The sequence below is a fragment of the Agelaius tricolor genome, unplaced genomic scaffold (assembly GCF_023055355.1).
Source record: "Agelaius tricolor isolate 1412-34295 unplaced genomic scaffold, bAgeTri1.0.p SCAF_26, whole genome shotgun sequence".
In the NCBI taxonomy this organism is placed as follows: domain Eukaryota; kingdom Metazoa; phylum Chordata; class Aves; order Passeriformes; family Icteridae; genus Agelaius; species Agelaius tricolor.
This window is the reverse complement of record NW_027269286.1, coordinates 4,536,921-4,560,980: the sequence shown is the minus strand read 5'-3', so window position 1 is coordinate 4,560,980 and position 24,060 is coordinate 4,536,921. Positions and strand designations below refer to the sequence as shown.

At 40.7% G+C, this 24,060-nt stretch overlaps 1 protein-coding gene across 5 annotated transcripts in view; it reads right to left on the bottom strand.

Annotated features, from left to right (window-relative positions):
* Positions 1–24,060, bottom strand: part of CAB39L (calcium binding protein 39 like) — a 59,841-nt gene that overhangs the window by 9,906 nt on the left and 25,875 nt on the right. For all 5 annotated transcript variants that reach the window (XM_071448439.1, XM_071448440.1, XM_071448443.1 and 2 more), the window contains 4 exons: positions 13,879–14,043; positions 9,438–9,556; positions 4,864–5,032; positions 1,307–1,366 (listed from right to left, as the gene is read on the bottom strand). In XM_071448439.1, the coding sequence (XP_071304540.1) occupies positions 1,307–1,366; positions 4,864–5,032; positions 9,438–9,556; positions 13,879–14,043 (513 nt within the window). The remainder of the gene's footprint in view (positions 1–1,306; positions 1,367–4,863; positions 5,033–9,437; positions 9,557–13,878; positions 14,044–24,060) is intronic.

Here is a 24,060-nt window from a genome sequence, read left to right as displayed (position 1 = left end):
AGGGGCTAGTGTGAGCCAACTGGGACATAAGCAAGCCAGCACCTGCACAGCCTTCTCTTACAGAAGGGTGACTGCTGCCAGGACATGTGGGCCCAGCACATGATGTCCACTCACTCATATCATGGTCATGCCTGGCTGTGTGACTCAATGCAACACCCCAAAATGGTGATGGGGACTCCCAAATGCTCCTTTTGGGAGGTGCCACCTCATCTGCCTTCATCACCATCACTCGCTAAAGCTCTTTGTCCAGCAAGGGTCACTAGGAGCAAAGTGTGTTCTGGATTTTGCAGGGATGGATCAAGGGGATCTTGTGGTCAGGAAGACTGAGAGACAAGGCTGCAATATGTTCAGACTACCTACCAAACAAGCAGGAAAAATCAACATTGCCGTCCAATAGTCACAAAAAAACCCCAAACAAAAACCCAAAAAAACTTCCTTAGGCAATTGATACTCAAAAATGTAAAATGTCAAATAAATGTAGAATAGGGACTGTTCCAGTGCAGTGCCCCAGTATTAAGAGAAAAGATTAGCAGAGACACTTATTTTGCTCCAGCTAAGCTGCATTAGTGACTCAGCAATAATAAGCCTGCTCTTTATTTAACCTTCATGGTAACCAGAATGAAAGAAATTTGTCTTTTCATTTTGGCAGTGAAATAAAGAATACCTTAGGTAACACAAAAATGTGACCCACAGTCTAATTCCGTGATCTGTATCAATCCAATTTTAGTTGAATCCAATGGAATTTTTCTCATCCACATTTGGTCCAAAAGAGAGCCAAAAAATCAAAGTGAAAAATAGCAGCTAACCAAGGGGCTAATTGCCTTAGGAAGATAATAGGAATATTCAGACCTCAGTCCCTCATTTAGACACATGGAATTTCCAGTAATGCTAAAACTTGTTTCAGCAACTCTTCTCAAAGAAGAGTAAATAACACCTGTATGGCCCTGTCAGTGCTGGGGTATCACAAAACTGGTTAAAACCATGCACAAGTTTTCTCCCATGATCTGTTTGCAAGTTTCAGTTCCATTCACACTTGAGGAGATCTGATGCACCCGATGAGGAATTAAACTTGCTCTTAACCTCTGAGTTCTCCTGAGACCTTGGCTGTGTCCCCAGCTGTGTGCAGAGGGGGCATCTGCATTTCACATGCCAGGCATGGATTCTGCTCCAGCACAAAGCAGTGTTTGGTTTTACAGTTCTATGTGAGGAGTTTATGCAGAACACTAAACCCTCCGTGCATTTTTTTTTTTTTTTGCAGCCAAGCATAAACAGATTTTCTTAAAAGCCTTTCAGCATTGATACTTACTACATCATAATTTTGTTCCAGAAATTCTGCCACCAACAATTTGTGTCTCGTTAGCAGGTCCTGGGGAAGAACAGAGAAAGGTTAGCTGAGAGGGCAAGTGCCTGTGATTGTCCCTTGATTCTCAAATGTATTTCAGCAGGTTTGACCAGAAAGCTTTTACAACATGATTTCTATAGGACTTTAGGGAGAACTCAATTAATGTAATGCTAACAGAATCAAGACAGACCTATTCTAATACTTTTTATTGCTGTTTCCCTCCCACCTTTTCTTGTTGTTGATAGATCATAGTGCACAGTAGTCACATTAAACAGGGATGGGCAAAAGGAAGAAAGAAAATTAGCCCTTTATGGAGGATGAGCTATGGTCTCCAAGCCAAAAGTGACCTACATGCTACCCCAGAGCTGGGGATGATGCTAAGCCTGAACTGCTATTGCTCATCTCCAAGAATACAAGGAAAATTGGAATTCAACCACTGTATATCCACCTAGCTATTTAATAATGAAAGCTAGGCACCAACTTAAGCTAAGCCATCCAGGCTCCCTCCACCTCCACTCTCTTCTCTGGAAGGAATCTCAGGTAAGTGGGATGAGTCTCTTCTGTAGAGCTTTTTCTGCCCAGGTTTGGCTTTCTGACACAAAGCAGCAGCAGACCTTCCAGACAGCTGGACAGACTGCCTCCCACTCCAGAAGGCTTATTAATTCAATTTAAATTAAAAGAACCTCTCCCACAGAATGGTGATGCTGGTGCTCAGTGACAGAGATGCAAATGTTCAGCTCCAGAAGAAACTGTGTCTTTTTCACTGGATGAATAGCTGTGAAATGAGTGGCCAGTGTGAGGTATTTAAGTGTGATTTTTATCTTACTGCTTCTTTTAAAATACAACATTGATCTCAATAAAGGCCTGATGAAGTCCATTCAAATTGGTATTTTTCAGTGAATCAAGCTGGTATTTTTCTGCTCTCTTTTATAATCTTATAAATTTTATAATACCCAGGCAGAGACTGAAGCTGAGCAGAAGCTCAAGCTCAAGCAGATGCACAGACACATCCTCACAAATAAAAGAAATCCTTTACATACTAATCCTTTAATTTATTTTTACCATCAATTATAAGAGGAAAGCACAGCACTACAAAATCCAGTGCCTGTTTTAAATACATCCCTTCATTTAGCAGGACTGCAGTGACAGCACTTTTAAAGGCTGAGTGAAACACATGATTCAGGAGCTTTTATGCAGGGCACTTGGAGGCAAGTACAAGTCCTTCAACAGGGGGCACAAATGAAACATAATCCAAAATGAGTTTTTCACAGGAAATGAGGAAGCATGAAGCAGCAGCATTCAGCCAGCACATTCCAACTGCTGCTTGCATCCTCCACAGACAGCTTGTACCTTGAAATACAAGCCCTTTTCCTCTGCATTTTTAACAACTCTTTTTCCTCTCTGCAGTGCACCTGGATAACTTTAATTAAGAAGTACATCTTCAGATCATAATTCCAGTGCTTCCCTACTATAAATATCCTCAGACTTTAATGCACATTTAATTGAGCCCTCCTCTGGTGCATAGACTATCCAAGGCTTTCAGCTCTGAACCAGACACCACGGTGGCAACTGCCAACCCAACATGGGGACACCAGAAATGAAAATGTGAGTTCAGTAATCCAGCCAGCAAACAATCACAGCACTTCTTTTCCCAGTATTAGAAATGAGGTAGCTCCATATTTCAGTTGCTTCCACATCACCTCTTGCTGTTCCAGCTATTCAGAGTAACAGACAAACAGGAGATGAAATGAGCAGCTGGTTTCTTTCCAGAACTGACCATGTATCAAGTGCTAAGAGATAATTTCAAAAAAACCTAAAAATGCAGTTTATACATTTCCCCCAAGCATTTTAAAAGGTGAATTCTGTCCTTTGTCTGAGGATGAACTGCCCTCATACTCCTCTCTTTCCAGTGCACGCGAGGATGTAGAATCCTATTTTTAAATTCTGCTAAAAATACACTCAGTTCACAGGGGACAGGAGCACATGCTACAGCTGTAGATCTGTGAACAACATCAATCTCTCTTCTTTTTGGGAGGATTGTAGATGTCTACAGTCTCTGCCACAGCTTAACTGACCCTTATCCCCATCCTGCCTCCTGGCTGGGGTGAAGACTGTCCGTCACCACCAACACACTCTGCTCTCCTGCTTCAGCAGGACCTGGGGAGAAGATGCATTTCTCTTCTGTCAGGCTGGGAACTGAGTCCAGGAGCACTTTTTCTGACCAGAAACAAATATTCTTCTGAGCATAGGGTAAAATGTTTCATGCCAGAAACAGAAGAATTAAGTACCTCAGTTATGTTGCATTTTGATACCTTATCTGTGTTTCTGTGCTACTTTGAATTTCATAACCTTTACCTAATGGACACCACAACAGTGAAACTTAAAATAATGGAAAGATGCTGCAATTGATTAAGGGGTGATTTGAATTGCTAATCCTGCTCAAGTCATTACTGAAGAATGCAATGTTATCTCCATTATGCAAATCTTTATCCCATTCAGTAGGTTAGTAAACACCAGTAAAAAGCCAGGCTTCAGTGTATGTAGAATCACTGAGCTGAGCTGTAACATTCCTTACAATTACTCCTGAGGTCTATCTCATCATGTTTCTAATTAGCTTTGAAAGGAAAGAATAAACAATGTGTTTCTATGACAGCAGGGAGCTCAGTGATAGAAGAAAAAAAAGGTGTTGGATCTATGTTTAGAAGAGTCTTTGACTAAAAAGATTTTCCCTCAGCTTTCTTAAGCTGTTTTTCAGAAATAAATTAATCTTCCCTGTATGTGAAGTTCACAGGCATCGAATTTATTTTGGTTTTTTTTTGCTCAGAGACTGTACTAGCACCTGGTGAGAAGGATGATGGTCACATACAAACTCCAAGAAATTTGGCATCTTCACCCAACCTCATTTTTAATGCAACACAAACTACACAGTACACTCTGCTCTACACTCTACAGAGCCTATGCAATGCTTCCACTTACTTGGCTTTTCGCACTACAGTCCTTACATTGAACCATGAGTCACAAAAATAAGACTATGAATACACTGTAAAATAATCAGCAGGCTTGGCATTCATCTACACTTGACTGCTGAGCTCAGAAGGGACAGCAAAAATTACAATTATTTCAAATGTTAGTTTTAAATGTTGCCTTCTATTCACTCGTGTGGTCATGATGGGCAGTGGGTTTGTGGTGGGGGAAGGTTGGGAGAGAAGAAGGCTCTATGCATTTTACCACAACTGTAGCTAATACATGATTCATTTGAGTTTTAAATGGTAGCATAAAAGACTGTGAGTTATCAAGGTGAAGAGTGTTTATTAAATACAGATTTACATTTCTCTAAAGATTCTTTGCAGAGTTGATCACTGTTGTGAATCCTGCTACAATCAGACCAAGGGTTAATTAATTATATCCTTTACTGAACAATAAAACAGCCACCCAGTTCAAAGCCACACAGAGCTCAGTGATGACTTCTGATGGAGTGCTGCTTTTGACACAAACTATGATGCATGTACTGAATAATTTACCTTGAATGTAGCAAAGGCATCAGAAGCAATATCAAATGTTGACATTTCCACATATTTAAAAAAGTCTCTGAACTGTTCTGAAAACAGTATGATTTTGGCCAAGGGCTCATGGCGGATGCACTCTCTCAGCATGATTCCACAACGTAAGGCAATATTTGGGGATTCATATCTGGAGAATGCAGAGAAACAGAAAACATCAAAACACAGTAGAAAGAAGATAAACAGGCACCTTTCTAGCAACAGGGAACTTTGCAGCACGGGAACACCTGTCAGGAGGGACACCACCCACTGAGGGCAGCTCCCAGCCACAGCGCTGTGCCCAGCTGCAGGACCTCAGCCCAAAGCTCAGGAGCAGACACAGACAAGGCTGCCAGAATTTTTCATTGCAAACCTCTCTCTCCCCAAGCCAAAACACATTTTGGTGTAAATTTGCACTACACCCCCTCTCTGTGGAAAGACCGTGGGGAGTGTGCAACATTTCAACAGAAATCCTTCACCCTTTTGGCTTTGTGAGAAAGCACAGCCTGTACAATATAATAACCTCCCTTTTCAGATTCAATTCTGAGCTCCTCAGTTTATTCAAGAAAACTGTAACACCTCATGACCATCCATCACCTCCCACTCTTCTTTTAGAGGACATCACTCTGCAGTATTAATGAGGAAAGTAGGAAGAGTCTCTTCAGGCAGTCTACACAGGATTAAGCTTTCTGTAGCTCTGAAATTTATTTTTTTTCTTCAGTTTAGGAGGAGTTCAGCTCAATGCCTCTTCTGCAGAGGCTCTGGCTGTGATAGGACACAAGCAGCCATTCCCCAAGTCACAATCCTGCTATGGCAGATGAGGCCCTGCAATAGCCAGGAGCCAGCACACGTCTCGCCCTTGGAAAGGAAGGAAGGGAGGGAGGGGGGAGGAAATTCAGATCATCTTCAATTTCTATAAAGTCTTGATTTCCTTAAAGCCGAAATTAATCTGAAACAAAAGTGTTAGAAACACATTAAAAAACAAAAAGGATGAAATCCAACAGTCAAGAAAGATTTAAAATGAATTTTTTTCCAGCAGTCTCCCAGAAAACATGTGAAAATGGTGTAGTCCAAGGGGACAGAAAGCACTCTCTGTTTCAATAAACTGGTTATACTATATCAGAGCTGTGTATTATCACCCAGAGCTTATCAGCATCATTTTTCCTTTGCACAATTAATTCCTATCACTAGGCCAAAAGAAATACATTTTTTTTAAAAAAAGGAAGAAAAACACAAAATGCCATCTGTGCTGTAAGTGAGTGGGCCCTCAATTTTACCCCTAGCAGGCAGTTTAAAAGAACAGTTGTGTTCTGCAAGCATACCAGAGCTGCATACTTCAACCTGCTGTCAACAATAGTTGGCTTAATGAAAATGGATTGCTATTCCAAACAGGCAAATGAAGCTTCCCACCCTCAAGGAAATGCAGGCACTCAAGCCCCTGTTTGTTTTGGTTTGGGGAAGCATTTGCAAACTTGAATTTCTAACTCTTCAGACAGCAAAAATTCACTGATGTTTCCCATTGAGGCATCAACTCCATTAACAGGAATACTAATTTTTAAGGAAAATGAGGCAGAGCTGCTCCTAGGAGTGCAGCCAGGAAAATATTTAATAGTTGGCTAATGAATATTTTGGTTGGAATAAAAGCAAATTACATTGTTTCCAGCACAATAACTTTTAAAAAAATTAAGTATCAACAGAATCATTCTTAGTCAAATGCTCCATTATCTGGAAGTGGGTTATGGACCTTTGGCTGTTCACACAAGCGAGGGAAGTTGGGTTTGGTGCCTGGAATAAGCCTGGAAGAAGTTTACAGTTTGCATGTCCTTTGCACCCACACTTACATGCAAAGCCACCAGGCAGGAATGAAAGAAATGTGATTCAAATCCCTTCTAATGAGCAATTAGTGCTCTATGCTGATGTATTTCCACAGCAGAAAAAAAAAAACAACTGAGTTCTTCTCTGTTTGGATGAACTTACAACCTAAAGAAACCCCCACACAGTGAATACTGGAGAGAACTGGAAAATGAAACAATGGACTTGAAGTATTTCAGAACACTTATTGTGAAATTTGAAAGGGGCAAGACTGAGAGCAGAAATGCATTTCTGTGTAAGGGGAATCATTGTTCCATGGTTAGTGCAGAAGATGGTACAAGGTGAGGAGCACAGGCAGGAGATTTGGAAGGCATCAAGCCTGAGAGACACAAGGTCTTAAACAGATGTATTCTGATCTGACTTTACATTACTTGTATAGCCTGAGTTTATCTTTGGATAGACTCAAGGGGAATTCTCCAACCTCAGCCAATATACCATTAAAGCTTTAACTGGGCTGTGATATCAAGAGGTCATCACAACACAGGCTGGGGCAGTGTCTAGGGTAGAGATAGCATGTGGCATGAGATATATAGATATATATTTATAAAGAAGCTTCTGAATTTGTCACTTGAGAGAAACAATGCATAAACTAAGTCCTCAACAGTCAGTGTCCTAGAGGGAAAATGTTTTAAATTACAAAGGACTGAAATTATTTCTGGGCTAATGCAATAGGCTGACACCAGAGCAAAAAATTGGCCCAAATACAACTGGTTCTCTATGTACACCAAATGCTGCACTCATCTGAAATCCTACACACAAAGCCTGCACACAGAAAATAAGATGCTATTAAAGCAAGTGCAAAGCAATCCTTAAAGCAAGTGCAGCAGCAAACTCAAACAACCTACACAAATGAAAGAAAGCAAAAAACAAAAAAAAAAGTTGACTATGTGCTGTGTGTTTTCTGAAGCTGAGAAGCTGGAAGGAAGCAAGCAACAAATAAAATTAAGCCTAAAAGGTAGGAACTGTTATCTCAAGTTGGCAGTTCCACTGGAGTATGAGACAGGAAACACTGGGCGGGAGCTCTGATTGAAGATCCTTCCCACCCAACAGAGCTCGCATTAAGCCACAAAAAAGGAACCTCTTGCTTTTGGGGACTGACAAGGGGCAGAGGAAATTTTGCATCCAATGGAAGTTCAACAGTCACAATAATCTTGGGCCATTTCTTTTATAGTCATGGTAGAGGTGATTTTTTTTCTCTCCAATTAATGTCATGATGTCATGTAACAAACACAGAATGGCACAAGTCAACCAAACCCGCTTTCCTTTAACAGAGTTCGATTATAGCATTATATAAATATATATCTATATAGTATAAATAATATAATTCATTCAGCATTAAATAAATAAGAAAACATGTCCTCAAGTCACATTTTCACGTGGTGGTGCCTAACATGAGGTGCTTGTTTCCCTGTCCTGCAGCTGGCTGCACACACACACCCCCGTGCTGTGGGCATGCAGCAATCTGTGTGTTCAGGGCTCTGCCCTGGCTGCAGGCGCAGATTTTGGGTCTCATTTTTAGGCAGTTCCAGCAGCAGGACACAGGCAGGGAAGGCATCATCACGTCTGACATTATTACACTGTTCTGCAGCAGCTGTTCAGGCTGGGCAGGACTGACTCTGGGCTCCTACTGATGGATTCAACTGCACATTCTAACAGAAATTACAGAAATGGCAATTCTGAGCCAGTGCAGTGCTGCAGAGGGCTAGTCAAGACATCATGAACAAGGAGCTCAAGGACCACAGACACTGCTGCATGCAGCAAGATTCTCTAAAGAAAGCATCTAAGTGATGCTATTTAAATTCATCCACCAGCTCAGGTCACTTGCTGTAAAATGTCTGTCAGAAGCATATATGCATAAAAACTTTACTATCTATCTTCTTAATATTCTTGGTTGCTACAGATGCCAAAGAAAATCTGGGACATAATCCAAAAATGTTTTTTATCTTTAAATAAAGCCCAGACATTTGGTAGTGATATGTGCTCAATGTGCAAGATCAAAATGAGTGAAAAACTGAAAAAGCAAAGCCAGAGAAAAGGGAAGAAAATTATTGTATATACATAGGAAATTAAAAACAGTTTGTAATAATGATGGAGAGAATCATCATTGTTGTCCTGAGGTTCAAAAGACCAAAAAAAAAAATTAATGCTGAAAGTTGTGGAGTTAATTACAGAAAGAATTTAAAGTTGAAGTTCACTTGTGGCCACAAGCGTTGGAGAAGTCTGTCCCACAGGCACAACTACTCTTTTAATGCATTTTTGCTTCTCTCTGTTCTACCACTCAGTGCTCCAGTTTGACTCCAGTTATTTACAGACACCACTGTTGGTCACTCCTGCAATGCAAAAAGGTCTAAATGAACCTGAGCCGTCACCAGCAATGCTACACAAGAGTTCAAAGTGAGAAATGGAGTACACATCACATGGGGTGCAGTCAAAAACAACCAGCACATAATTACTTCAACATGAAGTTTTTGGTGAAGAAATAACAGCCAAATGAAATAATCTGATAATTAAAAAGTATAGAGTTCCATAGAAAGAAAGTCAATAGGAAAAAAAAAAGTAAGAAAGCTGGAACAAAATCTGAAACCCACTTTTTTTTTTAAACTAAAAGTGAGAAAGTAGATCAACTGCAATTCCAGCATGTTCCAGGCAATGCTCTTTAATGAAACTCAAATTAAAGCACCTACCCTTTGAGAAGCATGAATAGGATATGTGGATGGGCACTAATGTATTCCACAGTAGGGCTTCGTGTGCCAATTTGTCTTCTCAAGATGTTGTTGAATATCTGGGAAACATCCTTTTTGCCCTGTTAAAAAGCAAAATATCTCTTTGCTTAGAAAAACATGAGCAAACAACCACGTAATACAACATCAATTTAAAGTGCAAATGAAACTGAAATCAGAAAAGGTCAGCCTTTTTTTTTCCTCCTGAGTCTCTGCCTCATATTTGCTGTTTCCCCAGTGCCACAGGAAGGCTTCCTCGTTCGGGCAGCTCTGAAGGCTCCCGACTCCCCACTCCCATTTGCACCTTTTTTTCCCTAAATGAAGATGTGCATTCCTCTTACACTGCCACCCTGGCTATTTCAAATAGGAATACTAAAGCACATTAAAAGCAAGCCCCTACCCTGAGCCAAGCCTGCTGCTGCTGTGTGTGCTGTTAGTCCCACAGCCTCCAAATGTGAGTAACAGAGCTGGTACCAAACCACTGCCACACTGCCTACACTTAAGAGGCTAAAGCTTTTTATCAGTCCAGTGCAAACAACTCCCTAGTGTGATTACACTTCTGAAAATCAGGGTTAAATTTAACCTGTGCCCATTATTTACCATGGAAAATGGAATTACTACTACCAATAAAATGGCTGCATCACATGTGTGTCTCTGCTTTAATCAAAACTAAAGTCCTTCTCTTTGTCCCAATGTTGTGCTGTATGCACCCATCTACACAGTCACAGCTTGTCTTCCAATGCTTCCCTGTGCACATAGCTTTCCAAAAGGTCTTTCCAAATCATGTTCTGTTCAGTCAGAGGGCTCACCAATACATCTTGCATTTGAAATCCACATCCTCCCCCACCACTTTCTCCCCTGGCAGAGCAGACAAATTGATGCAAAGTTAAGGGAGGTGGGAGATTGGCTGCACTCAGGAGCAGTAACCAAGGCACTGAGTCAACAGCAGGTCACTATGCACAGGGCAAGCTAAAGCAAAAGGTCACTTATAATCTGTACATGCTGATTGATCTGTCTTGGGAGGACAAACATTCCTTGGCAGAGAAATTATTGAATGTTTGAAGCCAAGGAGCAGATAGTTTCACACGGAGGAAAATTCCCTGGTTTCACCTCTACAAATAAATCAGTGCTGAGAAACACAAAATATTCTGCCTTCCTACTTGTTCCAGCCCAGCTGGCTTGGAGACTTGGAGACTCTGGGAATTAAACAGGAGAATCAAATCAGTGCAGGCCAGTCCATCTGCCTTTATCTGCAACACTTTTTTTGACCCTTGGACATAATTTCAAATAGGCTAATTCTGTATAAAGTCATCTCATTCTCCCCTATCTTTACAACACCCATATCATATGCCTGGAATCCTGTGATCCCCACAGGCTTCAGCTTCATTCCAAGATGAAAACAATTCAGACAGAGAAGAGCTGTTGAAAGGGTGAGGTAAATATGGCCAGAAATTAAGTGATCCTCTCTGCTATGCCAAATTTTATATTAGTTACTCAATACTGTGTGCATTGCAGCATAATATCCATGAGCAGAGAGGAGATAGATACATATATATATATATATATATATATATATATATATATATAAGTATCCAATTATAGCTAATTTTCTAGAGATCAGTGTTAGGGAAAGCCAGAGTTGATCTCCATGGGTTCTCCAGGAGGGAATGAAGGCAAATAGAAGGGAACCAAACAGATTTCCCTCACCACCTGACATACATTAAAATTGTAGGAGTACTTTTGAAACACTCCTTACTTGGATCTGCAATTGAATTTTGCCTTATAATGAAATACATGTGGCCACTGAAGCACAAGGTAAGGCAGCATGAAGAGAAAGTGGCTAGATAAGAACAAAAGAAACCTGCCAAGGATGCATTATATAAATAAAAAATTGTATAATACCTATACCATAACTTAGCCCCTGTTTCAAGGCAAAGTAGGGAAAAGATTATAAAATCACCAGTCCTGGCCTTGTAGTTATTTACTGCCTATTTTAGGGGCTTTACAGTTTGTGAACCTTTAGGCTTACACACAGTAACATCTACATTTTTAGTTGACTTCTGCTGTTTGCACATTTGCCTCAGTTCTTTAAAGTTCAAAAATAAATTTCATATTTTACATTTCTGAAAAGCCAGTCTGATCTTGATTCTGGGCTCCTGCCCAAACCTGACTTTAATGCTTCAAAACAATATCATCACTGAAATTATATCTTGTTTGTTGAGTGGCAGAAGCAATAAACCTGTGTCTTCTATGGATGTGTGATGGATGTGTGATGGATGTGTGATGGATGTGTGATGGATGTGTGATGGATGTGTGATGGAAGTCTCCCCTACACTGTCTTTGAAAACACATCTTCAAAGGGAAGTTCAGCTGTGAAAAACTGGGATCAAAGTGGGCAGCAGGGTTGGTGAGGAGGACACAGGGAGTCAGGACAAAGCAAAGTAACATTATTGCCTTCAGAAATCAGATTTTCAGTAGTTTATTATTTGCTTTTTACCATTACATACGGATCAAAAAATTAACTTGCATGTTATAGTGAGACGAAATTGCTTGTTCAATGAAGCAACTTAAATACCAGCTGTAGCCACCAATATAACAAAATGGAAACAGAAAAGTTGATAAACTGGAAAAGCCAGTGGGAGGACATGAAGATAAAGCAGCACATGCTCTTACTGTCCACTTGTTCAGTGATGTTTGTTTTCTAGTGTTTTGTCCAAAGAACATGTATAACACCTTGGCTAAATGATTGGAAAGCTTTTGCAATTAATAAAAAATATATTTTGCAATAAGAATTATGAGAATTGTTTGTAATAACAGCAATTCAACAACAGATTAAATAGTTCATCCAGTGCTTGCTTTTTAAGACTGTGTGTTCAATATGTTGACACAGAATTTTTCTCTGGCAAAAGCAATACAGACTGTCATGTAACTAAAAAAATGCAGAAGTCTCCCTTCTGTGCTTTCAGTATCTTCTCCTTCCCTCTTCTCCGTTTCTCTTAAAGGGTTTTTTAAGGGCTTGGTTGTTGGGTTTTTGAGTATTTTTGTAATTAGACATTTAACAGTAACCAGAGGAGGCACAGAGAAGACAAAGCATTAAAAAAAACCTCCTGAATTTAAGACCTGAGCCAGAGTGAGAGAATTCCACTAAAAATTTTCAAAAACTGATACATTCCATTTTCAAAAATTAATACAAAATAAATATATCAGTCCTTGATCCTGGATTTACTGGTGGTAGGGGGGTGGAGTGGAAAAAATGAAATCACCCATTTTCCTCCCTTTCATTCATTTACAAAATGGAAAGAACATAACTTCTACACATGACTCCCACAAAAGGTGTCTCTGAGAGCATCAGATCTCTTTGAGAAATTGATTTTTCTCTCCAGCAGCTGCCTGTACATTGGGTACTGCTCCTGTTCCAGACTCAGTGGTGGAGGTTTGACTCCTGGGCACTGGGGATTTCCCACTGGTGCTCAGACACTTGTGAGGAATCCCCAGCGCCCAGGGGCCACAGAAATCATGGAACTCATACCAGCAGTCCCTGGGGCACTATCCCAGCTGATTGCAAACCACAAGAATGACAATGAGCTGACAGTGACAGAGTTTATTCCCATCCCTACCAGTCAACAGTAAATTAACAGGATTGATATTTATCCTGAATTACTGCAATCTTTGCTCCTATAACTCTTCTTCTCCTTACTTACAAGCAAGTTTAGTTGTCATAGCAGCTGTTTACTAGGTTTTTGGTTTAACAATAAAGCTGGCAAGCAGTTTCACTGAATATATAATTTTATATTTAAATACATCAAATTAAAAAATATATATACACACACATTCATTTTAATCTTTCTCCTGTGAAAAAAAAATGTTATCTTCCTTTATTCTTTTAATTGAAACAGTTAAGTGGAGGACACCCAAATTACCTTGTGACCTGCTGTCTGTTTTTAACATGTTTTTCAATTCCTTTCCTCTCAACTAAACCATTTTAATTCTTTCAGTCTTTGTCACATGAAATTCTCCATGCTTCCAATTATTTTTGTTCCATGTCCCTGAACCCTCTCTAATTTGGACACTCTTCAGAGACAGCAGGTAGCTCTATTAGCACTATCCCAAAGATCATCCCTGCAGTTTACAAGGTTGGTCCTAGACTGTCTTCCCAGCACCATGTCCTATCTTGTTTGGATACACATGGAAATATTTCTTTATAATTTTTTGTTTTAGTTTTTAAATATCAGATTTACTGACAGTGTCTTCAGGACACCAACCAATCTAGAGCAGCAACTTTCTTCAGCCTGTGGAAAACAGTTTTGAATGCAATGAACTTATTTAGACTTCAGAAAAATATGGCTCTAGTCACTGACAGCACCAAGAGCAAGGAGTTGAAAAAAGTTTATGAATGTTGACCTACCTCAAAATCTATCAGCTGCAGGTTGGCAATGAGTGTCACCAGAAGGCCACTGTTGTAGAGCTCTTGTGCCAGCTGGGCCACGATTTCTGTGGGTGGCTCTTTGTCTGTGGTCCCACACAGAATTTCTTTCATTGCTTGCAGAGATTTTGACACTTCCTCTGATGCCTTTTTGCCAGCAGATAATGGGTTTTGTTTTAAAAAAATGAAACAGGAAAAAAAAAAGGTGTTCTTTTAAAAGGCATGCATTTCAAAACAAATGTTTCTAAATGTACTTACAATTATCATTATCTACTGCAAAATAATAGCATAATTCTAGGTAATCATGGAGGCTGGAGCATCCATACCGTACCCTGCAGGCCTTACACAAGATAAATTCAATTTATACATGACATATCACCATTTCCAGACCATGAGCACAAAATAGGGCCAAGAGATCAATTACCAACCAGCACCAGTGAGATCCTTTAACAAGTTTGGAGGCAGGCACAGCCCTGCAGAGGCAGCAGCAATTTCACTGTTTCTCCCCCTGTCCTCCCCAGTGGGCTCCCTGGCACACATGGGGCAAGAGGCTCCAGATGATGGTGCCAAGCCTCCAGGGGGCTGCTCCCACCAGAGGGGTGCTGCTGGGCTGCCTCCCCACCCAGTGCTCCCTGATGGGCTGTCCCAGCTCCTCTGCTGGGACCCCAAATAAATCCTCACAGCCCTGTGGCACTGCCTAACCCAGCGGGCAGCTGAGCACCACACAGCCACTTGCTCACTCCCCCTCAGCAGGATGGGGAAAGGAACTGGGGAGAGGAAATAAATTTTTAGGCTGAGATAAAGATAGCTTGATAGGATAGAAAAGGAAGGAAGAAATAGTAGCAGTAAAACAACAATAACAACAATAAACACCAAGTGATGCACAGTGCAATTGCTCAGCAGCCAATGTCCAGCCAGTTCCTGAGCAGCAGCCCTGGCCAGCCTCCCCCCAGCATTGTGTACTGAGCATAATGCCATGGGATAGGGAATACCCCTTTGGCCCACTGGGGTCAGCTGGCCCAGCTGTGTCCCCCCCAGCTCCTTGTGCCCCCAAACCACTCTCTGGTGGGTGGGCTGAAGAGCAGAAAAGGCCCTGACTCAGTGTAAGCACTGCTCTGCAACAACTAAAACATCTGAGTGCTATCAACTTCATTCTTATCCTAAATTCCAAACACAGAACTTTACCAGCTACCAGGAAAAAAATTCACCTTATCCCAGCCAAGCTTGACAGCTTCACATTGCCTCATCTCATTTCTCCTCATCAGGTGTGGTTTGAGCCAGCATCTTCCACATGGGATTTGCTCACTGAGCACACAGGCACTTCAGCCTCAGATTGAGAAATTTAAATGAAACCATTTGCTTTAGTAAAGCTCCACAGCTGCCACCAAGTGAAGTAAAATAGATCTTTCACATCTTTTGCTCCCACCTAGAGTATACTAATCCTGTGCAATGTTTCAGGTACCTAATGTAGAGGATGAATCAGAATTACCTTACAAAGAACCTTGACCAGCAGGATTGCAAGGGGGAAAGGAAAGACACATGCCTGTAAACAGGTAACAACTCAGCATTCATGCAGTCAGCAGGTTAAAATCAGATGTGAGTGATAATACAGATTGCCAAGGAAAAGGAACTGCTGGCTACAGCATGGCAGCTCTGGCTCACACTTCCTCACAGCTATGCTCCACTTTGAACAAACTCTGTGGAGGAAAGGAGTCTTTTTATTTTTCATGTGGATGTGCGTGCTGTAAATCCCACGTGCTCAGCCACGGGGCTACAGAGGCAATGGCTCCTTCTGTGTTGGTTATATTTAATACACACATCACCTGCAGCAAGGCTGATTGGATTCTTTGGCAGGGAGCAGGAAGGAAATAAGGAACAGGTCTGGAAGCAAAGCTGAGAATGACAGCAAACTGCCAGGCAGGATGCTGAAGACAGCATTTGACATATTTGGAAAACCTTAACTTGAAGTTAGCCTTTTGTTAGCATAGCAGGTGGGGAAAAAAAATCAAGACAAACACAGAAAATCCAAGAGCGATTTGTAAAAGCTCGCTGGAAATCAATGGATGTTCAAAGCCACATCAATAATTTCTATATATCTCTCACATACATTGAAAGGAAAAACAGCATGCTTTCAAATACCACCCCATCAATCTGCATAACATAACCCCAGTGCTCTGAAGAGGCATCTCCCACCTGCTGCTGATCTCCTAACATTTTCAATCTCAGATTTTATTCACATTAGTGAATAAAAATGATACAAAAAACCTAGAAGTCCTAAAAAGAACCAAAACCAAAACCAACCACAGTAAAAAGCCACTTTTACATTGCAGCTACCTGGAAGATTTAAGCATTGATTTTGCACAGCATAAAGAACTGCTCTCCCCCAGTCTCTTTGTACCTACTTGCAGTTTTCTGCTGGTTGAGATAGGCCAGCATGAGCAGTGTGTAAATGAGCATGACTGTGTGATAACTTCTAACAGCAGAAATCTTGATGTTCCTTACCATCACTCAGCAAAAGAGCCTATTTTTACCTCAAATGTTAGTCGTGTGTCACTTGAGATATCCCACAGAGTACAGATGGGATTAACCACAGGGGTTCTATCCTATAAACTAAAGCTCTAAATCTTTATAAGAGCTAGGGAAATATTTTCATTTAAAAGGCAAAGCCCATACATTTTTGGCTTTCCACCCTTTCTGCTGGGCTGGGTGTGAATATCTCTAGCATTCTGTAGTTTAAAAAAACCATGCTTTGCTTTTCAGTATAAGCAGTCCTTTCTGATATGTAGAAAAAAGGTCTGCAGGACTCAGCTTTAGGTTTAATTCTCAAAAAGGAGGCAAAAAAGTGCAGTGTGAGAAAATGAAACATAGAACACTGGTGCTGGTGGGCAGAAGTGGCCACCACAGCTGCATTTCTCTAATCACCTGCCATCCCATCCACTCCTCTCTTCAGCTTTTCCACATGCAATTTACATTTCATGTGCCATTTCCTCCCCCTTCACAGCATCTCCATGGTCTGTGTTTTGATGTGCAACTCTCCACCAAAAGTTATTCACAGTCAAATCTAAGGACTGCTCCTCAGTGGATATCCCTCACAATATATCTGGAGGAAAACCATAATCCCAAACACAGATTCTTAAATTAACAGCCTTCGTTTTGACATTTCCACTTAATCTCACAGCAATTTTAGAATAATACTTTAAGTACATAAGCACTGTTTCTGGGATGGAAACTTTCTTAATACTCAGAGAAAAAAGACATTCCAAGATCCAAAGACCCAACATCTGTCCAAAACAAACAACAAAGCACATTTATTCACTCAAATACATGGAAAATACAAGATGACTGAAACATATCTGCATAAGAAGTCAGACCAGTCCTGAGCCTCTTTAGGAAAAATTGCAAAAACCAACAAAAAGCTTCAGCAAGACATCCTCACCCCAGCTGCATCACAAACAGAATTTCAGTGTCAAAAAATAAAAAGGATTCACTAGAAACCCCTAATTCTGACTTCTATGCTATTTTTTCTTTTCAGTAGCAAGAGCAACAAGAGCAAAGTGCTGCAACTATCACTCCAGCAGAAATTAGAGTGCAAAAGAAACAATTTCATGAAATATCAAAGCATTTCAGCCATTTGCCTCACTCTTGCAATTAGGCACAATCTTATTTCCAGCAGATTGTCCTTTAATCCCTTAGGTACAAGTCCTTTCCATCATGACTGAATTTATGCCATTATATTTAGAGAGGCTCTTGTGAATAGAGAGGAAAAAAGAAGGAAAGGAGAAAACTAAACACATAATCCTAAACAGAACAGCTTATACATAAACATACTAATGTCAAAAGTGGGATATGCTGAACTTTGGACAGTCAAAAGTTGCAGGTAGGGACAAAAAAGTGAGATTGAAATAAAAGCTGATTCCTAGCACACACAGACGAGTATTGCTGTGCCTGCACGGGTGTCAGGATGTCAACCTCCTAAGCCAAGTTTCTGGTCTTTCCAACAAGTCTCTTTCCAACAAGAACTGACTCTGCATCCACAGAATGTAGTTTATAATGGCTATCAACCCACAAGAGGTTTTTGGGTCCATTTTGAAAGACAGGATTTTGTGTAAATGTTGAAATCTAACAATCCTTGGGTTACTCTGCCAACCCTACTGGACTAGATGATCCACAACAGCCTTGGAGATGGAAAACAGACAGTATAGATAAGCCTGCATAACTTCTCTATGTTAAATTATAAACATGTTCAACATCCCCTTCCCATAAAGCTGATTTTTTGTCAGTTTTTATGTGTCTTTCTAAACCTACCAACAGCTTCAGGCAGAGCTGGAAATTTTATAAGTTGAAGATTTTTGTCTTGGTTTATTTTCCTCACACATCAAAGTTTTGTCACTGTTGACATAACAGGAACATAACAGAAAGAAAGGAACTTAGGGAAAAATGATTCCCTGAAATTCTATATGAAAAAATCTTCCCTGAAACTCTGATTGATCTTCAAGCGTGGGATTGACTGTGGAGGGGAGAAACACAAGAATATGACAAATAGGCCCATACAGATTCTGTATGTGTACCTAGCACATCTCCAGGTCCAAAATCTCTCTATAAACTGTTTCTCTCTTGCACAGCAGCAGACAGTAACACACAGAGATGCCTGCCAGTGCGATGTTAAATACTCCAATGTGTGATTCAGTGATCTGCCAGTACTCCATGCTATATATTGCAACTAAAAGCATAAAGCTCCTTGATTCGGTCTTATCTGGTTTAAAAATATTCTCACTGTGTGATTCAAACCAATTTTTCTCCTAAAAAGCAGTGCCAATGCAGCTCTCTCTACATGGAGGATTCCCAAGAAAAGCCATTAGCAGAATCTGAATCAAGCAACCACGTAACTTCAGGATCACCCCAACTGACTTATTCTTGATGCAATTTCATGCTGAATGGACCTACAGGGACAAACTGTGGGTATTTTGGATCAGGAGGCCCTGATGTCTGTTATTTAGCAAAACATTATGGACCTGTACTCAAGGAAGTTGGCAAAGACAATTTGGGCAAGCAAGCACAGTAGGGAAACGCCTTTTAAAAGGATGTATGATCAAATGGACAAGACAGGTTTGCCCCACCTGGACATAAATACCTTTCCCACTGTTAGGGCTGCACTTAAGACAGAACTAAAGGTTCTGAAGGTCCTTAAAAATAAAAGCAACCAGAAGAGACAGGTTTAAACTCTTGGCACCAGAACCTGATAGTATCTGGAGTTTCTCCCACCTCTAGAGCAATAACAGGCCTTAGCAGAACAGGGAAGCTGAAACATGAAACGCTCCACAAAACCCCAGGACACACAGAGCTAGGGGGAAGGGGTGCCAAACCCTTCTTATCTCATTCCCTTGGTTTCAGTGTGCAGCAATGAAATGGAAAGCAATTTTGCAACTGGCTCTGGCAGCTGCAGAATCGCATCCATGGGTATTCACGTTCCCGGCAGTCACGCAACTGTTCTTCCATGCAAATGCACACAGAGCCTTCTGCATGCACCTCATCTCACACACCAATCCCCAGAGCTCTACCAACACAGCAGCCAGCAAGGTGAACAGCAGCCAGGAATGGCTTCCTCGTTGCTATGTAAAAAAGCAGGATTTATTGATAGAAGTATTTGTTCCAGATATCTTGAAGTCTTTTAATTGCAGCCTTAATAAAATGCTGCTCTCCTGACCCTTGAGAACAGCACCAAATTTGTTACAGCACGTGGAGATGAAAGAGAGGACAGATTGCAGTGACCTACCTGAAGGAGCAGTCTCGTTAGAGAGATTTAAGTGGAAGGGGCAGAAGTGCGACACTTCAGGTTATTTTTACATCTCGCTTCACTCTGCTTCTGAGCACTGACTAAAGGCACTGCAGCTTGCAGTTCTGCCTGACAGGAAAGCACTCAGCACAGTGCTCTGAACCTGCTCTCATGCATTTGGGGTTCATTTTCCACAATAAACCCTTGTCTTGGATCGGCTATACCAGAAACTGCAAATCTTTCAGCCCATCTAGACCACATGCAAAGATTAGACCAAGTTTCAACCAACCTCACATCCGTTTGTTGCACTAAATTAAAAACCTGTGACACTTGGAAGGCTTTTGCTGCAGGGCAGGTTCAGAAAATGTTACCAAACCTGTAGGCACCACAGATGGCACTGAGTCAGGCTGCCACACCCCAAGGTGTTTGGTTAGCAGCAGGAGGGCTATGTGCTCAAGGATGTCCTTCAGTGACAAACTGGATGCCACCCACACTGCTTGGTGCTGACTGGGCTCAGCAGCTGAACACAGGCTTTGAGAAGTCAGGATGTCACACTCTTTTTTTTGTGAGTTTGGTCAGGCACCCTTTCTATCAATGTTCCTTTACAACAGCCATCAACAAAGACACGGCGGCACATCAGCAATAAATGAAGCAGTGTGACCAGAGTGTCACATGCTGTCCATTCTTCCTCAGGTTCAACAGGTATGGCCTCTTGGTATCATGGTTTCTCTTCATCTCTACTTACATGCATCCTCCAAATGCTATAGGAGTTTGTACCAGAAAGAAGAGAGCCCAAGCTCTGAAGGCTTTCTTTCCTATGTATTTAAATACTTTCCTGTTTTTCTAGGTAGTTCCAGAGTGGACATTTCTCATTAAATTCAAGGACTGATCGATTCTACATAAATGAGATTAAATTGTAATGACATTTATACAATACTGCAATAAAACTTAATTGTTCTTCACCACATCAAAGCCCAAACAGGATGTCAGCGATTGTATATGCTTGAAGAACACCTTATTTCATTTCAGATGTTGGAAGAGAGGAGGATTGTTGATAAAGAACATTTTAGTCCACTTTTTCAGCTCTGTCTTACCCTACTTAATCTCCCAATTATTGCATTAAGTTTGCCAGTGCTGCAATCCCTCATTTAAAATAGATATTATTTTTTAAAATTTGTAAAAACAAGGTATTAGAAAGAGCACTTCAGAAGAAGAGAGCCAGATGTGCTGGCACTTCTCAACCTGTGGTCTATCAACCATCAAAATGTAGCTGAGAAAATGGCAAAGCTTTAAGCACGCATATATCCATGCAAGCAAACAAACAAGAAAGCCCACATAAAAAAATAGGAACCAAACATAAAAATTTAACCTGTTTTTCAGTTGGGAGTGTTAAAAAAGCATCAGGAAGCATTATGGCAACACAACACATTAATAGTTTCAAAAAAATCAGACACATGGAGAAAGTGGGTCAAATTCAATCCTTATCTAAGGAGACAGATGCTAGTGCAGTCAATAGAGTTTAGCTAAAGCTTGAATGGGTACTGTTCCATGAGTAACAAAAAGCATCATGAAGGAAGAGTGTAAACCTATGTATATTATGTGTGCATGTGGAAATGCCTCAGAAAATATGCATAATTTCCTTTACACTTACAACTGGCTTCTCCTCATTCTGTCTATCAAGTTATATCCTCCACCCTCTTCCCATTACCTGAGAAGTCTTAACTGCTCTGCTGCAAAGTTCCCTCTAGCTGTGCACTCCATAGCTTGGCAGGAATGATCCTTTCTGCAATATCTAAAAGCATCCCCTCTAAGACATAGCTGGTTCCTGCTGAAAGTTGCACAAAGTTGTATTAGAAGCATCAAGCCCCTCTCTGTCTGACCTTGTGCCCTCCTGGCTGCCCATGGCATCTTCACCTCATACTCACAATTTCTCAGCTGGAAAGGAAAGGAGGTTCTCTGCCAGCCCTGCAGTTAATTCAGGCTTTGTCCCACTTCTCTGCCAATTCTGCCTGTATTAGCAGCTTTTATCTGTCTCAACCCACATACCACATTGGCTGTACTACAATAACAGCTTAATTGTCACAGGATAAATCTTGTTTAAGCATCTGAAGCAAGTCCTAGTTGGAAACTACTTTGCACGCAAAATCAGGGGTACTCTGGAGTTGTACCCTGGAAGTACAACTGGGAACTTTGGTTTTATGGTGAGGCATAACAATACTCTTTTAGTTCTTACAGCAGACTAGGAGCTAGAAAGCTGAAAAATTGGACAGCCCTGAGTCACAAACTTCCCAGGTCACAGGGCTACAGGGTCCAAACCCAGCTCTGATACATCCAGGGTCTCTGGCTCTTGCAGTAGCTAAACCTCTAGGCCCTTTCATGAAAGTTTGACAGATTTCTTCTTCCTCCAGAAGTCAAATTGGAGGTAGACTTAAAAACCTTGCTAGGTTTTCAAGAGCACAGAGTACAGCACTGTGCTTTGTTTCTCTGCTTCTGTTTTCAGTTGCATTTCTCCAATCATTCTCATGAAAAGACATTACTCATTAGCATTACTGAGAATATTTTGAAAACCTGTGGGCCACTGAAAGACTTCCCATTGTCTTTTCTTCTCCAACTCAAACTGCAAACAACACTTTGAAATGGCATTACTAAGTTCACAAACCTGAATGGATAGCAGCTGGTGTGATTGGGCTGGGTGATTTTGCAAGAGCTATTTTTCCTGCCAGCTTTTAAAGTTTATCACCATCTCAGTAGTAAAGGCAGTCCTTATGATTTACTTCCATAAACTCAGGAGAATAAATTTAGTTATTTTCTTTAACAGGAAAGAATTCTTATTTCAGGACAGCTCAGTGGAGCAGTTTAGATAAAAGGCACAACTGCTAAGGAGTCTCTAACCTTTCCTTTTGCAAGGAAAAGGACGCTATGTGCTTCCTTGACATTACAGTACAAAGCCCTGAGTCAACAGGCCACATAAGCTTAAACCAACCCAAAAAAAGGCTTTCCTCACCTTCTCCCTTGCTCTTGAAGGGACTGCCTTGTCCCTCTCTCTCCTCTCCCCTGATCACTCCCCTTCAGCCCAGGAACAGTCTCTACCCCATAGCAATGAAGTACACAAAAACTAAGTGAAAATCAACCTCTTCCTGTAAAATAGGCATCATTGAGTTCGTGAGCTGTTTCCATTCTAATACACCAGGGAAGCATTCTGTATCTTTTGCTCTGTGAGGAAAACACACACCAGCTGTTCTGACTTTCACGAAAAATTTACACTTAGCACTCATCTTGGAAGTCTGAATTTCTCCTTGTCACTGACACCCAAATATACAAACCAGCTCAAAGCCAAAAATTCTCAAAACCACAACCCTGAGGAATCACTCTGCAAAGCAGATCAAAAAGAAATTCAAGTATGGAACTTCTTCTTTGAAAGTCTTCTTTAATCAGGCTCCAAAGGATTAATTCAGCAGGGCAGAACAGATTCTGTTGATTTATTTAGTTATTATTTTATGTTTTAGTTCAGAGTCAAATTCTCTCCATTCTCAGGTTACTGAAGGTATTTCAGAATGAAACATTAAATACCAGAGACCTCCCAGAAATCCATGTGACTTACCTTACATAATTAACACACTCTGAGCTACTTGCTTTGAACCAAAAAGTTTCAAGAGGATTTCACTAAGGGTACAAAGGGCTCCATGCCTACTTTTTGGGTTGGGTTTGTCTTTGTACAACTTCCTGCTCAAGGTGGGGGAAGCACAACATGCACACACGCAAACATCAGCTCCATGGAAAAGGTACCAGTGTTCCTTATCAGCTATTTCTGCTTCCACTGACAATCACTTTTAACTTAAAGTTAGTCTATAAACCATATATTTCTACTACAGCAATAGTGTAGAGGGTCAGAGTCTCAGATAAAAAAAAAAAAAAAAAAAAAAAAAAAAAAAAAATATATATATATATATATATATATATATATATATATATATATATATTATACAAGCTCAAATTCCTAACTGGGAGGATTTTGTGTGTTGCATTGTACCTATTAAGTGGTCACTGGAAAAGCAGCAAAAGTAACTTGAGTCTGTGTCATGGAATTAGAAGAGAGCAGTAATATTAGCAAAAGCCTAGCACTATAAATAGAAAATGAGTAGCACAGCTCTTTTAGGAAGCACTGGCACCCAGAAAATTAGAAAGGATGAACAGAGTGAGATCTCTTTTATACACATCTGGACACATACAGCTTTCCTGGTTTCTGGAAACAGTGTGCATCAGAAGTAGAGTTTTTCTCTGTGGGTGCCTACACATTAATTGGCAACCTCATTTGTTATCCTGCTAACACCATTAACAGTACAAAAGTTTTCATACAGCCTTCCAAGCTGTTTTGCTAGATTCATCACTGT